The 19,759-nt window shown below is 36.5% G+C and overlaps 1 protein-coding gene and 1 long non-coding RNA gene across 4 annotated transcripts in view; one reads left to right on the top strand and one right to left on the bottom strand.

Moving 5' to 3' along the window:
• Positions 1-19,759, top strand: part of C1H3orf67 (chromosome 1 C3orf67 homolog) — a 317,333-nt gene that overhangs the window by 130,133 nt on the left and 167,441 nt on the right. For all 3 annotated transcript variants that reach the window (XM_030927040.1, XM_030927037.1, XM_030927031.1), the window contains exons 5-6: positions 1,969-2,083; positions 17,454-17,610. In XM_030927040.1, the coding sequence (XP_030782900.1) occupies positions 1,969-2,083; positions 17,454-17,610 (272 nt within the window). The remainder of the gene's footprint in view (positions 1-1,968; positions 2,084-17,453; positions 17,611-19,759) is intronic.
• Positions 1-19,759, bottom strand: part of LOC115896436 — a 223,519-nt gene that overhangs the window by 99,292 nt on the left and 104,468 nt on the right. The gene's annotated exons all lie outside the window — the stretch shown is intronic.

Genomic DNA, 19,759 nt, shown 5'->3' with positions numbered 1-19,759 from the left:
AGTGGCTCATGCCTGTAATCCCAGCACTTTGGGAGGCCTAGGCCGGCCGATCACCTGAGGTCAGTCGTTCTAGACCATGTTGGCCAACATAGTGAAACCCTGTCTCTACTAAAAATACAAAAATTAGCTGGGCATGGTGTCAGGCACCTGTAATCCCAGCTACTCAGGAGGCTCAGGCAGGAGAATTGCTTGAACCTGGGAGGTGAAGGTTACAGTAAGCCACGATCGCACCATTGCACTCCAGCCTGGGTGACAAGGGCGAGACTCCATCTCAAAAAGGAAAAAAAAATGTCGTTTTATTCATGAAAGCACAGTAACCCTTTAATAAAACTGTGATAGATGAATTTTTGGTTAATGCAGTCCCTCTTTTTGTTACCTTTTCCTTTCTAGAATCCCAGTAGTCTTTCCTTTTATTTCCTAATCAGAACTTACAGAAGAGACCTAATAGCATCTCTGAGGACATGATTTTCCAAACATATTTGATCCTGTACCCCATTAGTAAATTATTTGTACATACCTGCTATATAGGGGCACTTCTTCAGAAAATATGTAAATATGTTACTATACTGCTGTATAATGAGACATGCACAAAAATAACATTTTAAGAGGATGAGGTGAAAGTTCTAATGTTTTCTTCCTGCACTTCTGTGGATTGTTGCGTATCACTCCTCCTCCCCATGTGTTCATCCCACTTTGAAGACACCGCCTTAGGGTAAATGTGATACCATGTTTACATATATGTATATATATCAGGGTATAATACTGCCATAGTGTTAATACTTCTTCATTTTAAACCATAGCTCTGACTATGGATTGAAAGACTTTGCATTTTAAATGAATTTATGATATCATTTAGTGCAAGTAGGATGGAATTTTTAGGTCTAGAGCATGCTCTGAAATCATCTCACTAATTTTTACTGTATTTAATCTTAACATTGTTTAATGATAGGTTTTTTCACTGAAAAATATGTAGAGTGTTTTAGAGAGAAGCAATACCGAGATTAGAAAAGTGGGAAGGAGGGGGAATGAAAGTGCTGTAGAAAAGACAACGTCGATTTTAAAAACAGTTAATTACACTATAAATATTGACAACAGTGCATTTGAATGAAATGTCTTCTTGGGGGATTACTAAATATAGAAAATTAGCAGTGTAATGTGTCTAAACAAAGTTTTTCCCTAATAATGGGGAAAAATCATTCTCAAATAAAAAGACAGTGTTTAAAGAAGCATCAATTCTATAATATAGCAGCCTGAGACAGGTTTGGAGATTTTAAGCATGCTGTATTACCTCTCAGACCTAAAGGAAACAGAACATAAAAATGAACCTCTATCAATTTGAAGCAAACCTAATCTTTGTGATCATGGCTGTGGTCTAAATCTATTAAAGATGTTCAAATTCAGTGTCCTTGGTATCACTGTGGGTTGACCTGAATAGTGAGCGATAAAGTTGTGTATTATAATTCTGGTTGGAAGATATGTGCTTAGGAAGTGAAACCGACAGCCAGTGTTTTGTGTCTGTCTCTAAGCAGACTAAGAGCCTATATAAAATGACAGATGCATTTTTAGGGAAAGAAATCCATAATGTTTTCCTATTTAGTAGGTGACAGTATGTCCCAAGATAATACAAGCTTAAGGGGCTGGAACAAGTATGGTTATTAAAGGCTAGCAGTTTCTCAGTTCATCCAAATTGAATTTTTTCGTAGGCTGAAGGACTGTGGAAATCTAGTGTAGAGTACTGAAATAAATTAGCATATTAAGTGAATTTATACATTCAGGCTTCTGAGCACTTTGAATTTAAGAAAGAAATTTTATTACTTCTTGAAAGAAAAAGGCAATTGTTAAATTCTATGTTTGATCTTCCTGTTGAAAAGGGTCTATATGATAAATTATATCATTTTGATGATTATCCAAAGAAGTGGTTATTAAATTGATGGGAATCTTTCTGTCTTCTCTCCTCTATTTTTTCAGAATTACTGATTTAGGGAACATCAAAAGAAGATTATATTTATCAACGGTCCATAAGGAACTATCCTACACCCCTCTTCATGCAAAAATTCCACTCTTCATGATCAAACGTAAAATTGTAAGTATCACGTGAATGTTGCCTAAAATATTGAATTCAATTCAGCAAATATTAATTATGGACTGACTCCACATGTGAGGTACTTTGTTAAGTACCATGGTGGTATAAAAAATAAATACAATTCATGGCCTTTCTTCCCCTCTCTTGAAAGAGCTTAACATCTAAGTAGAATAACTTAATTATTTGAACATCTATAAAATCACCAAAACTGTGATACAAAGCACAGTGGAGATAGAAATTGCTATTGGTACTGTGAAAGGGAAAGGAATCCATCTGACTGGGGATGGGGGAAGGCTTTCTGAAGGAGATAGCACTTAGAATGGACTTTGGAGGACTCTTAAGATTTCAACAGGGAGACATAGGAAGCCAAGCATTTCAGCAAAAGCAACAGCATGGGCAGAAGCATGGAGGCTGGAAAGAGGTAACCTCCGGAGAACAACGAACAATTAATCATGGTTGCCAGATTGAAAAAGAGCTCTAAGGAAACATTGGTCTGACAGTACAAGAGCCTGATGTGGGTTCAGACATTTTAAGTACGTTGTGTAACTTCTGAAGGGCCTGATTTTTCTGACAAGTCTTTGTCAAACTTCAGTCATTTCAATACTACTCTCAGTACCCTTTTTGTGTACTACCCATTCTAGTATGCACTTGAGACTTTCCTTTAAACCAACTCTCTCTCCTTTAAATCAACTGTCTCCCTTTTTTTTTTTTTTTTTTTTTTGGCTTAAATTTATTTTAAAAGAAAACTTTGTACCACTTTTACAAGTGGAAAACCAGTGTAATTTTCCCAAAATACAACATAAAAATAAGCATACTAAAAACAAAACAATATTTTAAAGTCTAACTGGGTACTGTTTCTTGTTTAAGGCTCTGTCCTGAGGGCTACTCTTTGTTAAAAAGAGTTTATCAAGGATTAGATACATATTCAGCCATTCTCCCTGTCATAGTTAGGACTGAAGGAAAACTGATAAAGGGACATTTTTATTCCGGGATCCAGAGTTATTTAATGCCACACCCAAATACAGTCTAAAATCATTTCACAAATGGTACATATTCCACTCTTTGGGAACTACTATGGTAGAGAAAAGGAAGCCATTAAAGCTTTTGGGCTAGAGAAGGACCACACAGTCAGTTCTGTGCCTTGGGAAGATTAATCTGGTGGTAATATTTGCAGTGATTTGGAGGGGGTAGAAATTGGAAGTGAGGAAGTTATTTGCAATCATCCAGATTAGGGTTAGTGAGGACTGTGGGGATGAGGGTAGGGGAGCAGCGGAGGAATGGATGTGAAGCAACATCAGAAACTTATAGTCAGATGAGCTAAGACATGTATGTAAACAGACCTTTTCCATACAATGTGGTACATTCTGTGAGAGCAAGAATCAGAATGAACTACAGAATAAAAGGAGAGTTGTCAGAGAAGGCCCCCTGAAAAAGTGGGTGCCTGAGCTTGGCCTTGAAAGACAGAAAGGCATTAACCAGTTGAAGAAGGGGAGAGTAGTGCTCCTGGAAGAGAACAAGCAGCATTAAGGGTAGCTGCATGGTATACAGACAAGCCCAGTGATCTAGCGTTGCTGAAGAGAACCAAGGAGGTTCCAACAAGGGAGAATAGTTGAGATTGGAAAGTATTTAGGGAACGTGGCAATCATAAGTAACTGTAATAAGAAGTTCTGGTATATCGGGAAAGAGACAGGGCCATGAGCTAAGAGGACGGAAAGTGGCAGCATGGAATGCATACTGACCATTTCTTTCAGTAGGCAGATCTGCTGGGCTTGCTGTTCATGTAGACATAAGTAAAAAATGGGAATTAAACATAACTTTGGAGATTGGCAGCCCTGTAATAAAAATGAGCTGGATCATGGAATAAATGGATGGTTTCTGTTTGCAGTAGAAGTTTTAAAAATTCATTTAATATTAAATATCCATAAATGCTTGAACATTAAATGTGAAGACTCCAGTTATTGAAGTTAAACCATTTAAGACATTTAGGGAAATGCCTTACAAATAAAATTGTGTTCATCATTTTGTGTTTAGGTATTGATTTCCTTATTCATGTAAGATTCTTCAGAGTTCAGTGTTAATCTAAGAGTTAAAGCCCATGTGAGACAAATACACTATTCAGTGTGTAGTTAATAAATCAAATTTGTCACTACCTTGCTTTTGTGAGTTCAGTCACCCTTGTCAGTTAACTACCTCTGAAGTCTAGATATTTCATCAAAATCTGAGCATTATGTATGTGGCTGTAACCCACACACAGTGTACATTCATGAAAATCCAGTATTTGAAAATAAAATATTATCTTTCTATTATAAGTAAACCACACAAGTATCTTGATGAGATAGAAAGTGAACTTGACTGAAAGGTCTTTCATATTCGATAAATGAGTTTTTCAGATGAATGTGTGTTATGTGTTTACAGTGCAGGGTATGTAAGGACATAAACAATTTAGTATTTATAAAGAAAGGAGCTATAATAGGTACTGTGGAGCAAAGTTTCCTAATCCTTTTCAATTCATCTGTCTTCCTCATGTTTCTACCCCTAGACAAGTGGCTCAATAGAGAATATAAAAAAACAGATGTAGGCAAGAAAGTTAAATATGGCTGTTAAAAAATTAGTGATATGAAGAAATCATATTAGTGACTACCCTAGGTGACTTCAGCTCATGTTATGCTAAATTTTAAAAAGCAAAATGGTCATAGCATATCTAGAACTTTCCTTCCAAATATGGTAAATCTAGAAAAAATTTGAAGCAGACCTAAACAATAAGAAACAGATAGGGCATTTATTTCCATGGTGTTCTCCTCAGGCCCATATGCCAATGCAGTGAGATCATCAAGTCATAATTACTTGTAATATGTTCTAATTACTCTATATTTTATTACATATATAACATATAAATAGTATGTAGGGGTTAAGAACATAGAATCTGGATTCTGACACTTACTAGTTTTGTGGTCCTGTGCAAAGTTTCTGTTTCATTTTCCTCATCTATAAAATGCAGGTAATATGAAATATACACACCATTAAGGTTGTTGTGGGGATTTACATGAATTAATAAGCATAAAGCTCTTAGAACAGTGCCTGGCACAGAGTAAGTTCTAGATATGGATTGTAAGTCCTGTCTCATCTATAGATGCTACTTCTTCCAGGAAGCGCACTATGATTTCCCCTCTACAGATTAGATATTTTGGGCATAGCTCATCATTGCCATTCACAATTTCATAACCCTCATAATACCTCTCCACCTTGCACTTTAGCAATCTGTTTACTTGTCTGTTTTTCCCAGTAGACTACAAGCATGTCTTATTTTCCCAGTAGACTACAAGCATATTATCTCCAGTCCCTATCAGTGCATGGCATATAGTAAGTGATCAATAAATGTTTATTGAACATATCGGCAAGTCTTAAAGTGTCTCCTGACATGGGAGAAAAAAAATAATGATTTTATCATGGCCAAATTATATAAGCTTTCTAAATGTGCTTGGTGATTCCACAAATGCTCATGAATATTCAAATATTAAGAAATTTGGTTTGAAAACTTGCTCTCATTCCTCCCAATCCAAGAGGTGCTTGGCAGCAGAGGGTCTTTCCTTTCTGCTGCTAGTATGCTCTATTCCCAAAGAGTCCTTATTTAATTAAAGCTGAGTTGTGTTTTAGGGGAAATTTCTCCAGAGAACAGCAAGGTGGCAGAGAGCATCTCACCCATTCAAGATGCCATCTCTAGGGGCCTTCCTGGTGTTGATGTTTTTGCCAAAGCATTCTTCACTTCTTTCTACCCCTTAGGAACTAGTAGATATTTTGTTGGCAAACCTCAAAACAGCATTCTGAAAGCATTTCAGCTAGCATTTATAAATCAGGAAATTTCATGTAAAATTCCTAATTTCAGACCTTCCTTGAAAAAGGTCAGATTTTTCAACATTGACTTGCCTTTTCGCACACAAGCACTCGGTGAGAGGTAAGTAGTAATGACACACTTCTAAGAAGGTGTAAGCTCTCCTGTGAAATTGAATCCTCTTCACTCATAAGATATGCTGGTGGACTCAGACCCTTCTTGCGTCACTCATTTCGGTTTTCTGCCTGGGCCTTCTAGGTGTTCATTGGCAACCCTTGATTTACAGGACAAATGCCAAATGGTCCACTTTGCCTTGGTTTTTTAGCTAAGTCCTTTAGGTAGCCAGAGGCTGCAAATAAAGGTAATATTCTTCTAGCCACACCAAAATGAATGTTTAACATAGGCCACTTTCTGTCCCAAATGGCTTTAAATGTTCCTTTCAAATAAAATTTTTATATTTCATGTTATTTTTAGCTGTGAAGAGTCACTTTAATATTTAAGTTATAATAATTTATGCTTTTAACTTGGGTTTTCAATGGCAAGAACAATTTTAAAAATTAAAAACTATCAGATTAAATAGTAGAAGTACCCACTTAGTTGAGACTCACTGGAATCAATCTTAGTTCTTTAATGTAATTTCAATTAGTTGATGCTGGTGTCAGATGAACATCAATGTCTCATTACCAAAGTATGTGTTAATGTACAGTAGGTTTAATTCCATTTGAATAAGAAGTTCAGTTATGAGATATCATTCAGCATAAATCATTCATTGGAGATATAACAACGTGCTATGATAAATTATAATGCCAGAGTCTTTTAGTAACCTCTAGAATTAAGATACCCAGTGTTTGTCATTTAAATGGATAAAATTACTCTTTAGGAGCTATTCCATCTTGAACCACAACTCTGATGGAATATTTTATAGCTTTTATTACAAACTGGAAGTCTGGTATAATATTTTTAAAACTTCCCCTCATAGATCGTTTTTCCCCTAGAGCCAATGGAAGTTTGAGGTTTTTAGTAGTGTTTAATTTCTTGAGTGTCATTGATTGAGAAGGGAATGGAGGAGGCAGATTTATTCAGACAAAAGGTCATTTAGAAATATGTACAAGATACAATTAGAGAATGTTTCTTAATGATACCATTCTAACCTAGAATTCATTGTAATGTTGATGGTACGTGATTGAGAGATTTTTAATGTTTTCATCTCATTTATGTGAATATTATTTTTTCTTCTGCTTCTTCTCCTTCTCCCTCTCCTTCTCCTTCTCCTTCTCCTTCTTCTTCTTCTTCTTCTTCTTCTTTTTTTCTTCTTCTTTTTGTTTTTAATGGAGTCTCACTCACTCTGTCACCCAGGCTGGAGTGCAGTGGCACGATCTCGGCTCACTGCAACCTCTACCTCTCGGGTTCAAACAATTCTCCTGCCTCAGCCTCCTGAGTAGCTGGGACTATAGGCAGCCACCATCACACCTGGCTAATTTTTGTATTTTTAGGAGAGACAGGGTTTCACCATGTTAGGCAGGCTGGTCTTGAACTCCTGACCTCAAATAATCCACCTGCCTCAGCCTCCCAAAGTGCTGGGATTACAGGTATGAGCCGCTGTGCCTGGCCCGAATATTTTAAATATCTTTTTTCTTTCCCTACTTACTGAGTCTAATATGGGTATTGAAGAAATCTGGGGAAAGGAGAACTGTCTTATGCCTTCTTATGCTGGTCCTGAATGGTTAAGTAGGCACAACTAATTCAAAATAAGTTTATTCTGGAAAACAGATGATTACCTAGCTTTAGCTTTGGGTCACTCCATTTTCAAAATGCTTAAATTGGCAGAGTGCTGTTAGGATTAACATGTGGCCTCTGGAGCTAGATGCTATGGGTTCAGATTCTGGTTCTGTCACTTCCTGACTATAGGCCCTTGAGCAAATCAGTTGATCTCTCTGATTTAGTTTCCTCAACAGTTAGATAGTGCAATAATAGAACTTGCTTAATAGACCAGTTGTTAGGATTAAGTAGGTTATGACTTAAAACAGTGCCATACTCATAGTAAGTGCTCAGTCTGTTAGCTGATGTTGTTATTATTTTACTATTTTCTGTTGACATGAATCCATGTTTATTAACTTGTAAATATGGTATCATCATAAACCTCTGAACTTCCAGTTTATTTTAATTAAAAAATATTGATTGAGTTCCTGCTGTGGGCCAAGTTCTGTGCCAGATGATTTGAATCCAAAGGTGAATGGAACATGGTCTTTCTTCTTGAGGAGATTATAATGTGGCAGAAAAGGCAAATGTGTAAATAATTATTGATAATGGGCTATGGGAAGCACCAAACTAGTCTTGTGAGATAAGTACTACTGGAGGAAAATATCAGACTTTTCTACAGTAAGTATGGCACTGGCATCTGAATCTGGGAAGAGCCTCGGACTGCTTCCACTTATGGTGGAAGGGGGAGGGGAGCTAGCCTGTGCACAGATAGTGAGAGCTGAAATAAGAGAGACAGAAAGAGAAAGAGGAGGCATTGTCAGGCTCTTTTCATCAACCAGTTCTCATGAGAACTAAGAGTGAGAACTCATTCACTTCCTTGAGAATGTCACCAAGCCATACATGAGGAATCTGCCTCCATGACCCAAACACCCCCACCAGGCCCCATCTCTAACATTGGGTACCAACTTTCAACATGAGACTTGGTGGGGCCAAATAAGCCATATCCAAACCATAGCAATAACTAATCAGCCAATTGAGGAAGTTAACGGAATGCTAAAAAAAATGTTTTCAATCCAAAAGATTGTAGGATTAGAGAACAGAACAAAGAACAGATGGAACCAATTGAAAACAAAAAGCAAGATGGTAGCCTTCCACTCAAACATATCAAAGTCATTACATTAAGTGGAAATGGACTAAATGCTCCAATTGAAAGGCAGAGATTGTTAGGTTGATTAAAAGCAAGAGACAATTGCATGCTGTTTATAAAAAGTGCACATTAACTCTAAAGACACAGGTTACAAATAAAAAGATGAAAGTAAGATGATATACCATGCAAATACTAATCATAAAAAAGCTAGAGTATCTATACTAATAGCAGACAAATTAGACTTCAGGACGAGGAACAGTATGTAATGAGGGATGTTTCACAATGATAAGGAGGTTAAATGATGAAGAAGATATAACAATCCTTAATGTGCACACAACTAATAACAGAGCTTCAAAATGCATGAAGCAAAAACTAACAAAACTAAACACAGAATGGTAAATATGCAAGTGTAGCTGGAAATTTCAAGACTCCTTGCCCAGAAATTGACAATCACTAAAGATAAAGACTTGAAAAACACTACCAATTTGACCTATTTGACATTTGTAGAACATCTGACAACTGCAGAATACACATAATTTTCAAGTGCACATGGGGCATTCACCAAAATATATGATATGTTAGGCCATATTTAACAAATTTAAAAGATTGAAATCATATATAGTGTGCCCTGTGCTATAAGGGAATTAAATTATATATCAATAAAGAAAAGATGATTGGATAATCCCCAAGCACTTTGAAATAAAGTAACATACTTCTAAGTAATCTATATGTAAAAAAATTAGAATATTAAAAAATAATATAGCTGATTTTAAATGATAATGAAAATAAAGCATACCAAAATGTGTGGGATGTATCTGAAGCAGTCACTGCCTAAAGGGAAGTTTATAGCTTTTAATGATTACATTCAAAAAGAAAAAAAGACTTAAAATTAATTATATAAGCATCTAAGAAAGGTAGAAAAACAAGCAAATTAAACTGATGTGTACAGAAAGATAGAAGTAATTAAAAGAATAATTCAATGAAATAAAAAATAGGTGATGGAGAAATTAATGAAACCAAAAATTGATTCTTTGAAATGATTGATAAAAGTGATAAATCACTAGCTAGACTGATCAAGAAAAAAAAGACAGAACATACGCATTGCCAATATCAAGTATGAAAGTGGGGGAAAAGGAAACGAAAGGAATATTATGAACAATTTTATGCCAATGAATTTGACAACTTAGATAAGTGGGAAAGTTCTTTTAAAGACACGAATAGCTAAAATTGATACTAGAAGAAATAGAAAATGTGGATAGCCTTATATCTATTTTTAGAAAGTGAATTTGAAAAACATTCCGTAAAAGAAAATCCAGGTCCAGATTGCTTTACAGATAATTCTTCTAAAATTTAATGAGTAATAATACCAATTTAAAACTCTTTTCTCAAATAATAAATAAGGAGGAACATTTCCCAACTTATACATGAGGCCAGTATAATTGATATAAAATCAGACAAAGATATTAAAAGTTCTCAAAAGAGCTATAAATCAGTATCCCTCATGAACGTGGACATATGACTCCTTAACACCATGATCCAGTGGCATTTATTCCAGGATTTCAAGGTTGGTCTTGATTTGAAAATCAATATAATTTATCACATTAGCAGAATAAAGGAGGAAAATCATAAAATTATCTCAATAGATGCAGAAAAATTATTTGAACAAATTTATGAGCCATTTATGATAAATATTTACATTAAACTAGGAATAGAAGGAAACTTCTTGAACTTGGTAAAGGGCCTTTGTGAAAAGCCTACAACTAAATCACACTTATGATAAAATATTGACTGCTTACTCCCTAAGATGGGAAATAAGGCAAGACTATCCACCATGGCTGGGCATGGTGGCTCATGCCTGTATTCCCAACAATTTGAGAGGCTGAGACAGGAGGATTGTTTGAGCCCAGGAGTTCAAGACCAGCCTGGACGACATATGCAGACCCCCATCTCTACAAATAATTTGTTTAAATTAGCCAGGCATGTTGGCTTATGCCTGTGGTCCCGACTGTTTGGGAAGCTGAGGTGGGAGGATCACCTGAGCCTGGGAAGCGGAGGCTGTGGTCAGCCTCCACTGACAGTGATCATGTCACTATACTCCAGCCTAGGCCACAGAGCAAAACCCTGTCTCAAAAAAAAAAAAAAAAGAATATTCACCCTAACCACTTGTATTCAGCATTGTATTAGAGAACTAGAGGACCCAGCCTGTGCAGTAAGACAATTAAAAAATTAAAAATAGAAAGATTGGAAAGGAAAATGTAAAACTTTCTTTGCAAACAATGTGATCATTTATGTAAACAATTCTAAGGAGTCTATAAAAACACAACAACCTACTAGAGTAAATGAGTTTAACAGAGAGTCACAGCATGTAAGGTAGGTCAGTAGACCAAAATCAGTTGTATTTCTATACAGTAGCAATAAACAATTAAAAGTTTCAGGTTTAAAAGATATTTTCAATATCATTAAAACTCTGAATACTCATGAATAAACTCAACAATATATATGTATATAGGTCTTTACACTGAAAACTGTAGAACTACTGAGAGAAGTCGGAGAAGACCTGCATAAATGGAGAGAGATACTGTGTTCATGGATTGCAAGACTGTATTTGTTAAGATGGCAGTGCTCTCTATATTGATCTGTAGATTCAATCTAATTCCAGTTGAAATCTCAGCAGGCTGTTTTTGCAGAAATTAACAGACCAATTCTAAAATTTATATGGAAAGTCAAAAGACTTAGAATATGTCAAAACAGTTTCCAAAAAGTACTTATATCTCATGATTTCAAGGCTTGGTTTAAAGCCTAAGTAATTAAGACACTGTGGTATTGGCACAGATACCAATAACAACAGTTTTATTCATAATAGCCAAAACCTTTAAATAAGCTAACTGTTCAAAACAGAAGAATGAGCAAATTGTGGTGTATTCACCAAGTGGAGTACTACTCAGCAAAATAAGAAAAAACTACCAATATACACAACACTGATGAGCCTTAAATATTATGCTGAATGAAAGACACCAGTTTACTATGATTCCATTTATATAAAGTTACAGAACAAACACAAATAATCTAAGGTGAAAGAAATCAGTGGTTGCCCCTATGAGAGGTGAGTTCTGGTATTATTTGGGAAGCTGCACAGGATCTGCCTGGGGTGATTAAAACATCCTATATCTTGATGGGATGTGGTATGCAGGTGTATGATATGGTCAAAACTAATTGAATTCTATCCTTAACATCTGTGCATTTCATAGTATGAAAGCCAGAAAGATTTTGTGGTTGACATTTATTGAGCACAAATGATATACCAGGTACTATTATAAGTGTTTGCATGTACTTAAACATTTAATCCAAACAACTATATGAGGAACATGTGTTATTATCACCGTTTTATAAATGAGGAAAAGGAGGCTCAGAGAGGTTCAGTAACTGGGAACATTATATAACTAGTAAGTGGTGAGGCAGGCTGGTATCCAAATCCAGACAGTTTGGCTCCAGAGCCCAGACTCTTGCATCCCTGGGGAGAATATATTTCAAAGGAGTTGCAGTATGGTTTAACTAGAGGCAGTTTCCAAACAGATTTTTTAAAAATAGACTGTGTGACTTGATAATTAAAATAATGTCCAGTTCAAAATTTTAAAAGTGAATGAATTCAGAATAATGAAGTTAAGTCTCAAAATGTAACCTTATGAGTGGATTCAGAACAGAGGAGAGGCAGGTTTTTGAAGGAAAAAGAGTTAAAGGACCATTAGGATGTTGAACAGGATGTTAGAAGATGAGATGAACCTGGGTCCAGCTTTTTTCAGGAGTGTGAATAGAGGACGCTGTGTGGGTGCATCTGTAGGAGTGACAGGAATGTCCAGGGAGTGATTGAATAAAGACTGGTAAAGCTAAAAGGGTAGTGGAGCCTGTCTTTGCAATGCCTTGGGCTTCAAAGATGATAGAATTCCAAGTCAGAAGTGCACACCCTCTCCCACTGCCTCCCAGCTCCTTGACCTCAAAATAGAGGGCTGTAGAAGCACAAATGAACCCCATAAGTGAACTTCAACTCCAGAGTTGAAGGAGAAGTAATATCTCAGAAAAAAGCTATGTTTCACTGATAGTAATGTGTCTAAGACTCTTAGAAAAATGCAGAGAATGTAAGTACTTTTCATAAATAAGAATTTTAGGGGGCACGGTGAAAGTGGCTTGAGGATGAAACTATGATTTCAATAAGAGATAGTTTGCTCCATGTGGGTAGGAATTGGGAGGTACACACGGATTGCTGAACAGGTATTGTGACAATACTTCTGCAAGAAACTTGCCCTTTCTTGGTTCAGCCAAAAGCAAGGTCTGGCAGCTCTGTCAGCCCCAGCTTTCCTTCCTCTCCTCCCCTCTCTCCGTAGAAGGACTTGTCATGATTTGCTTTTCCTAGGGAAAATGTTTTTAATACATTAGTAATAGGTAATTGCTTCTTCTAACCTTGTAAATATAAAATTACAATTTCAATCTCTGCTTATACCACTTATTAAACACAATATAGTAATGGAGATGAATAAGGTCATTGTAAGCTGATTTTCTATCGAGAAATTATAACTAAAGTGAAAAATTATTTTTAAAGCCACAAGAATAAACATCATAAGACCCTGGTCTCTATATACCGTTATGGGAGTGAGAAAACAGAATGAGGTTCTAAAACTCTGTGAAGTGATGTACTTTAGGATTGCCAGGGTATGAAATTGTGGTTTCTTGTTTGTCATTTCCTTTTGGAAGGACAGTGCTGGCTAGAACTGTGCACTGTTAGTAACACAGGCTTTTTCTGCACTGACAAATGTAACTAATTTCTTGAGATCTTTTCTATAGTAATGGCAGAGAATAGGAGCATAGGGAATCAAAAATATGCCCCCAAGGATTTATTATTTGATGCACTAGAACTTGTGGGGTATGTGTGTGTGTGTTCACAGAATTGCACTCCTTTCAACAGTGTAATAAAGCCATATTCCAAACATGAGTTAGTAAAAACTAGAAATTCATACTTTGAATCATTCTGTCACCCTTTGCCAGTCAACTCCTTTATGCAAAATTCCATGCCGGAAATAAATAGCATAAACTTACTTATTAATCCAAGCAACATACTGAATAGAACTGTCTTTTCTCTTTCAGATTTCTGTCTTCTTTGGCATACTTCTTATGCATCAGAAGGACCAATAATTATGGACATTTTAGATCAAGTTATTTCTTGCTGGACTAGAGTTGCACATAGGAATATAGTAATTAGAGATCAAGAAAGATGTCAAAAAGGGATTTTTAAGAGTGAATATCATCAAGAATAATGAAAGTAATATTTTATAAAGTTCAGCTGTAATTCAGATAATCTACCTGTTGGTAGTAGAGAGTTTATACACTTTTCCAATATTTCAGAAAATATATCACAGCATTTATATGAACAATGAGTTATTTGTTGAAGCATATGAAAATTGGAAGCTTTATCAGTATCAGCTAAACCAAAAAATAATTTCTGCTCCCTCTAACCAAGGGGGATTTGTGAAAGTTATTTCCGTCTTTTTTAGAAACCACCCCCATCTGTATCCCAGGAAATTGATTCATTAAATAAAGTCATCAGTTCCCAGACATTTATTTGTTGAATGATTATAAAATGAAAGATTGAGTGTATGTGTGTAAGCATGCACACATACACTCAATGCCCACACTCAGTGCACATACACACACATCTTCATGTGTTCATACATACACACACACACATATGCATACCGTTATTTGTTTAGTACATTCCACGAAGCATGAATCCAGGTTGAAAGAATAAAAGGAGCATGACCATGATGGATAAGAAAAGTGTATAGTGGGTAAGGATCTGGTTTCTTAGAACTCAGAGTTTTTGAAGGAGGTTGGAACTGACTCCCAAGCAGAGCTGGCAGTGTAGCCAGCTGGAGATGGTCTAAATAGGTAATAAAGGGGCAGGACCCCGAGAAGAAATGCCCAGCATGTCATGTCCATGCCACACTGGGCTTGGAAAATGTATTTGTTGTTCAAAACCAAACTCAGTTGTCACTTCCAAGTCTTTCCTAGATGGGAAGACTTAGAGTCAAAGAAAATAAAGCACATAATTTTAAAAAACAATGGTTAACTGTAAAGATATTTTTAAAGTTGTATAAGGAAGGAAAAGGTAATCATGGAGAGCCACTTGGCTCAGTTGTATACAGTATTTACATAGTCACAAAAAAGAAAACAATAATATGGACTTTAAGGGAAAAAATGAGAGCAAATGAGAAACAAATAATTATCCAGGGAGGATGAAGTAGGGGAAGCAGGGTATTAGCTAGCTAAGTCTTATCTACCATATTAGGAAGTCAGTAGATAGTGTCTAAAATTGATGAATCAAGAGGCATTACTTTAAAATACAAAGGGAAGAAACAGTTAAATGAGTCTACAGTATGATTAGATGAGGGTAGGGTGACAAAGAACTGTATTTTGTATGAAACTTTTGGTGCTATCTGGCTTATATTTGCATATAATACCATAATACAATTTTTTTTATGTTTTTTTCAAATAAGGCTTTCCTAAACCTCCCCACATCCCCACCATGAGCTCCCTCTGTAGTAACTGTATTAGGTAGATACCACATGTGTGCCTTCCTTCCCAGACTGGAAGGGCTGTCTTATTTATGTCTGTACCCCTGCAGCCAAGCCCAGAGTCTAACGCGTGATAGGTACTCAGCATGTGTGGGGAAGAATGGGTCACTGGAATTTCTGACTGATGAACCAGCTAAATGGTTGGGATTGGGGCATGATAAGAAATCTTTTAGGACTAGGAACCACATTTATACAACAATAATAATGCTAATATAATAATAAGGTTAATAATTATGATTGGATATCTAGAAACCCCAACGCATCCATCCCCTATAACCTGCATTTCACCAAGCCACAGCATTCCACTCTGTGGCGTATCTACTGGATTTGTCCCTTATACTCTACTTCCTACATCAGCTTCCTAGCCAGCCCTCCTTACTTCGTGTTTAGATGACTGACAGGGACCGAGCTAGTCTTTCTGTGCCTTGGTGCTCTCCATTCTGCCTCCTTTCCCCGACCAACCCCATCTCCCACCTCAAAATATTCCTGCATCATGGTTTGTCCAAACTTCTCAACACTCTGCTTTTGCACATTCTTTTGTAAAGAGCCACAATGATGCTTTACCCTATCCGGATGCTCTGAAACCTGGCCTCATTGGGCCATCTTACATTACTTCATTCCTCTCTGGTGTTCAACATTCTGCCAGTCAAGCCAATCACACTATTACTTTACTCTCAGTCTACATGCTGCCTTTGCTGACACCAGGCTCCTTTCTCCACAAAGACCAGAGCATTGCCACAGCCTGCAAATGTAATTTTACTGTTGAGACATCTATGCAGAAAATACTCTTCATGTATTTAATAAATAATGTATTTTGGTGTCTTTTACTTTTTCTACTGTGGAAACAACCTAAGGTTCACCTCCATATTAAAATCAGCATTCCTAGATAGATAAGATTTGTCTTTAAAATATATATATATATATACACACACACAGGACCTTATGTAAACTTTGCTTCTAAGCAAATAATGGAAGAGCCCAATATTTTAAAAGAAACACATAAAATATTAATACTACTTTTCATTTCAAAAATTATTTTTCTGGCTTTTGTCCTATAGTCTTAAATATGTCTTCATTTTGGCCAGGCGCGGTGGCTCAAGCCTGTAATCCCAGCACTTTGGGAGGCCGAGACGGGCGGATCATGAGGTCAGGAGATCGAGACCATCCTGGCTAACACGGTGAAACACCGTCTCTACTAAAAATACAAAAAAAAAAAAAACTAGCCGGGCGAGGTGGCGGGCGCCTGTAGTCCCAGCTACTCGGGAGGCTGAGGCAGGAGAATGGCGTAAACCCGGGAGGCGGAGCTTGCAGTGAGCTGAGATCCCGCCACTGCACTCCAGTCCGGGCGACAGAGCGAGACTCCGCCTCAAAAAAAAAAAAAAAAAAAAAAAAAAAAAAAAGTCTTCATTTCTTGCTAAATGATTTTTTTTTCATTTTCTTTAACCATTTAGAAAATTCGTTTGATGAAGTATTGAGGGGCCTAATTGTTTAATGGGCAGAAATTAGTCCCTAAAAGAGTACTTTGAAAACTGGCAAATACCAGGCATAATTACAAATTCTTTAGAAGAATCTATTTCTGTACGATAGGTTAATTGGTTATAAGTAGACAGTACTGACCACAATTTAAACCCAGCTTCTAATTTCATCCATGCCTTTTTCAACAAATATGAGTGGCTAATTGTGATCAAATGAGTCCCCTTGAAGGAACAATTGGCTACTTATCTCTGATTTTCAAGATGTAAGTGATCTAACACACCTGCAGTTAGCTTCTGCTGGCATGCTTGCCTACAGATAGAGAGTTCTTTCCCAAAGTTGTCATAGTGTTGTCTCATGATGGGAATTCTGTAGTCTGATGACCAATGTATAATTTAGAATTATGGTGATTTCTTTGGAAAGATCAGGTCCGTTTTTAAGCCAAAACAGAGATAAATCTACCTAAAGGGGAAAATCAGTTTGGGGCCTGCTGATCAAGATAACTGCCTCAACTCTCTGAATGTCTGCATATAGATGGCTTGTTCATTTATGTGATAATGAAAGGTACTTACTCTTCTTTGCATCTCTCTATTTTAGTGGTGCAATCTATGCATTGACTTGGTGGCATTCACCAGTGAAATATTCAAGGGGGCAGTTTTCCAGTCATTGGACGGAATTGTTGTCTCAGCTAACTGTAAGCTACGGAAGATCTTCACCTTAAAATCAAAGCCTCAAGATACTGCTGATAAAGATGGTACGTTCAGGTTGCTATCAAGATTTTTTAATTCTCTGATGTATTTTTAAAATTAGCCGTACCTTTGGGATAGTATGAGTTTCTGGTAGCAGTTTATGTCTGCTAAAGTAAATTTGTCCACAGTCATGCTGATTTCTTTGTTCTGGATCAAATGTTTATTTTTACTATAGCTGAATGTCACAAAAAATGTATTAATCTTCTCTTTGTGGTCGTTTTCTTTTTTCTTTATGGTAACACTTGCTATCTGTCTTAGGCTCCTTAGTTACAAACAACATAATCCTCTTTGGGTGGTTGAAAAAGAAAATGAATTTGTTTAAGGAAATTAGACAGTTCATAGAATCTCAAGGATATTTAGAGAGTCAGCTTAGAGCCTATAGCCAAGAAGAATCCAGCCTCTACCACAAGACTTATCTAAGGACAACCCCATCCACTTGCCACCCCTACCCACTGCCAGGAGCTACTGCAGCTATACAGAGACTCCATAAGTCACATCATAATGCTGGGCTATAAGTTCCATAATTTCTGTTACAGCAGCCCCAGAAAGTAGGATGTTTTCTTCCCTGTCACCCTTATCAGAAGTAGATATTTTTTCTTCATATTTGTCTCCACTGAAAACGTTTGGTGTGGCTATTTCTGATCTGTGGAATCTAGGTTGCATGCTACACAAGGGAGGCAGGCAAAGCAACGTCTGATTCCTGACTAAGGAGGCAGGACTCATTGTGTAGGAAAGTCACCAAATTAGGAAGGGTATGCAAAAGATGTTGGGCATCCAAAAATCTCTGTCCATTATGCTGTCTTATTACTCTGTGTACATTTCAGGAAGTCATTTGGGAGAAATCATATTAATTTTCTAGTGATCAAGTTAAAATGGAAAAAGAGTTGACTTCTTCCTCATGTTTCTAGAGAGACTAGAAATATTTACACTAATTGTTCATAATTTGATTTATAAATATACTCTGCAGGTAACTCAGCTCCCTGGAATTCATAAGGTAGCACACCATACTGCTAAGATGGCTTTAAACAACCAAAAGTATTGAAAGAATACTGATGCCTCCTTTTGATTTTCATCTGAGATTATTATTTGTTAAATCAATTCTTCTAGAAGTCCAGGAAGCAGGGCTGCATATAAGATGTCAAAGGTGATTACTTAGAAGTTTCTATCTAGACTTTAGATTACTGCTCCATCTGGGCGAGTACCTGAGAAATCTTGATGTGGCTCACTCTGTGGAACAGGACACTGTGCCTATAAATTTCATTTGATAATAAGTTACAGCAGTGTATTAACAGCTCTCCAAAGAGATCACACACCACAGTGTGGCTGTTCATCTTATGTACCACTTACAGACTATACGAGAAAGTGAAATATTTCATTTTTTTAAATGGCACCCAGCGAATAAGAAGCCTCAAAATTTTTAGAAATATTTGTGCAGTGTACATCAGATCATAGAAGGTGAATCATAACCTGATTAATATTTTAAAATAAATGTAAAAAAAAAGTGGATCAAACATAGCAAAGTGAATTCATGTTTCAATCTCCGATCCTTCCTCAAGCCCCACTAAAATTACAAGATAGGAATAAAAAAGGCATAAATCCACCAGAATAAAGAATATAGGAGGGGAGACAATAACAGACTAGAGACATTTGTAAATTTTGTAACATTAAGTAATGACTTAGAAGAGCAAAGAAAGCTGAAACCTTTAGGCTTATAGAGAGGTTTGCCAAGGAGTTTCAGAGAGGCTCAAGAATTTGCAGCTTTACATACTGGCAAAGGCAGGCTAAGGATGAGGGCTGAAAACAGGGAGATTGGCCAAAATTCTGTATAGGTTGCTATAGGAGGACCCCAGGTTCCTGCTCTAACTCCATATAACCAACCCACAGGAGATTTAGTCTCTGGAGAAACTGAATCAGAGAGCTTCTGAACATGGGTGCATCAGGCACTTGATATCAAAATTAACAAGAAGGAAATGGATATGGTAGGGAAAATCTATGTTTTTTTTCAGAGTTAAGAAAAGATACTGCATCTATAAAATAAGAATAATGTGTTTTTGTTTTACTTCAATAAACATTTTATTGAGGTATATTGTGTTACTATATTATAAATTTTATATATATGTAGAAACATGCAGAACATAAGTGTACAACTTGAGG

This window comes from Rhinopithecus roxellana, chromosome 1 (genome assembly GCF_007565055.1).
Source record: "Rhinopithecus roxellana isolate Shanxi Qingling chromosome 1, ASM756505v1, whole genome shotgun sequence".
Taxonomy (NCBI): domain Eukaryota; kingdom Metazoa; phylum Chordata; class Mammalia; order Primates; family Cercopithecidae; genus Rhinopithecus; species Rhinopithecus roxellana.
The sequence above is the reverse complement of the archived record's forward strand: the minus strand, read 5'-3'. Positions and strand labels throughout refer to the sequence as shown.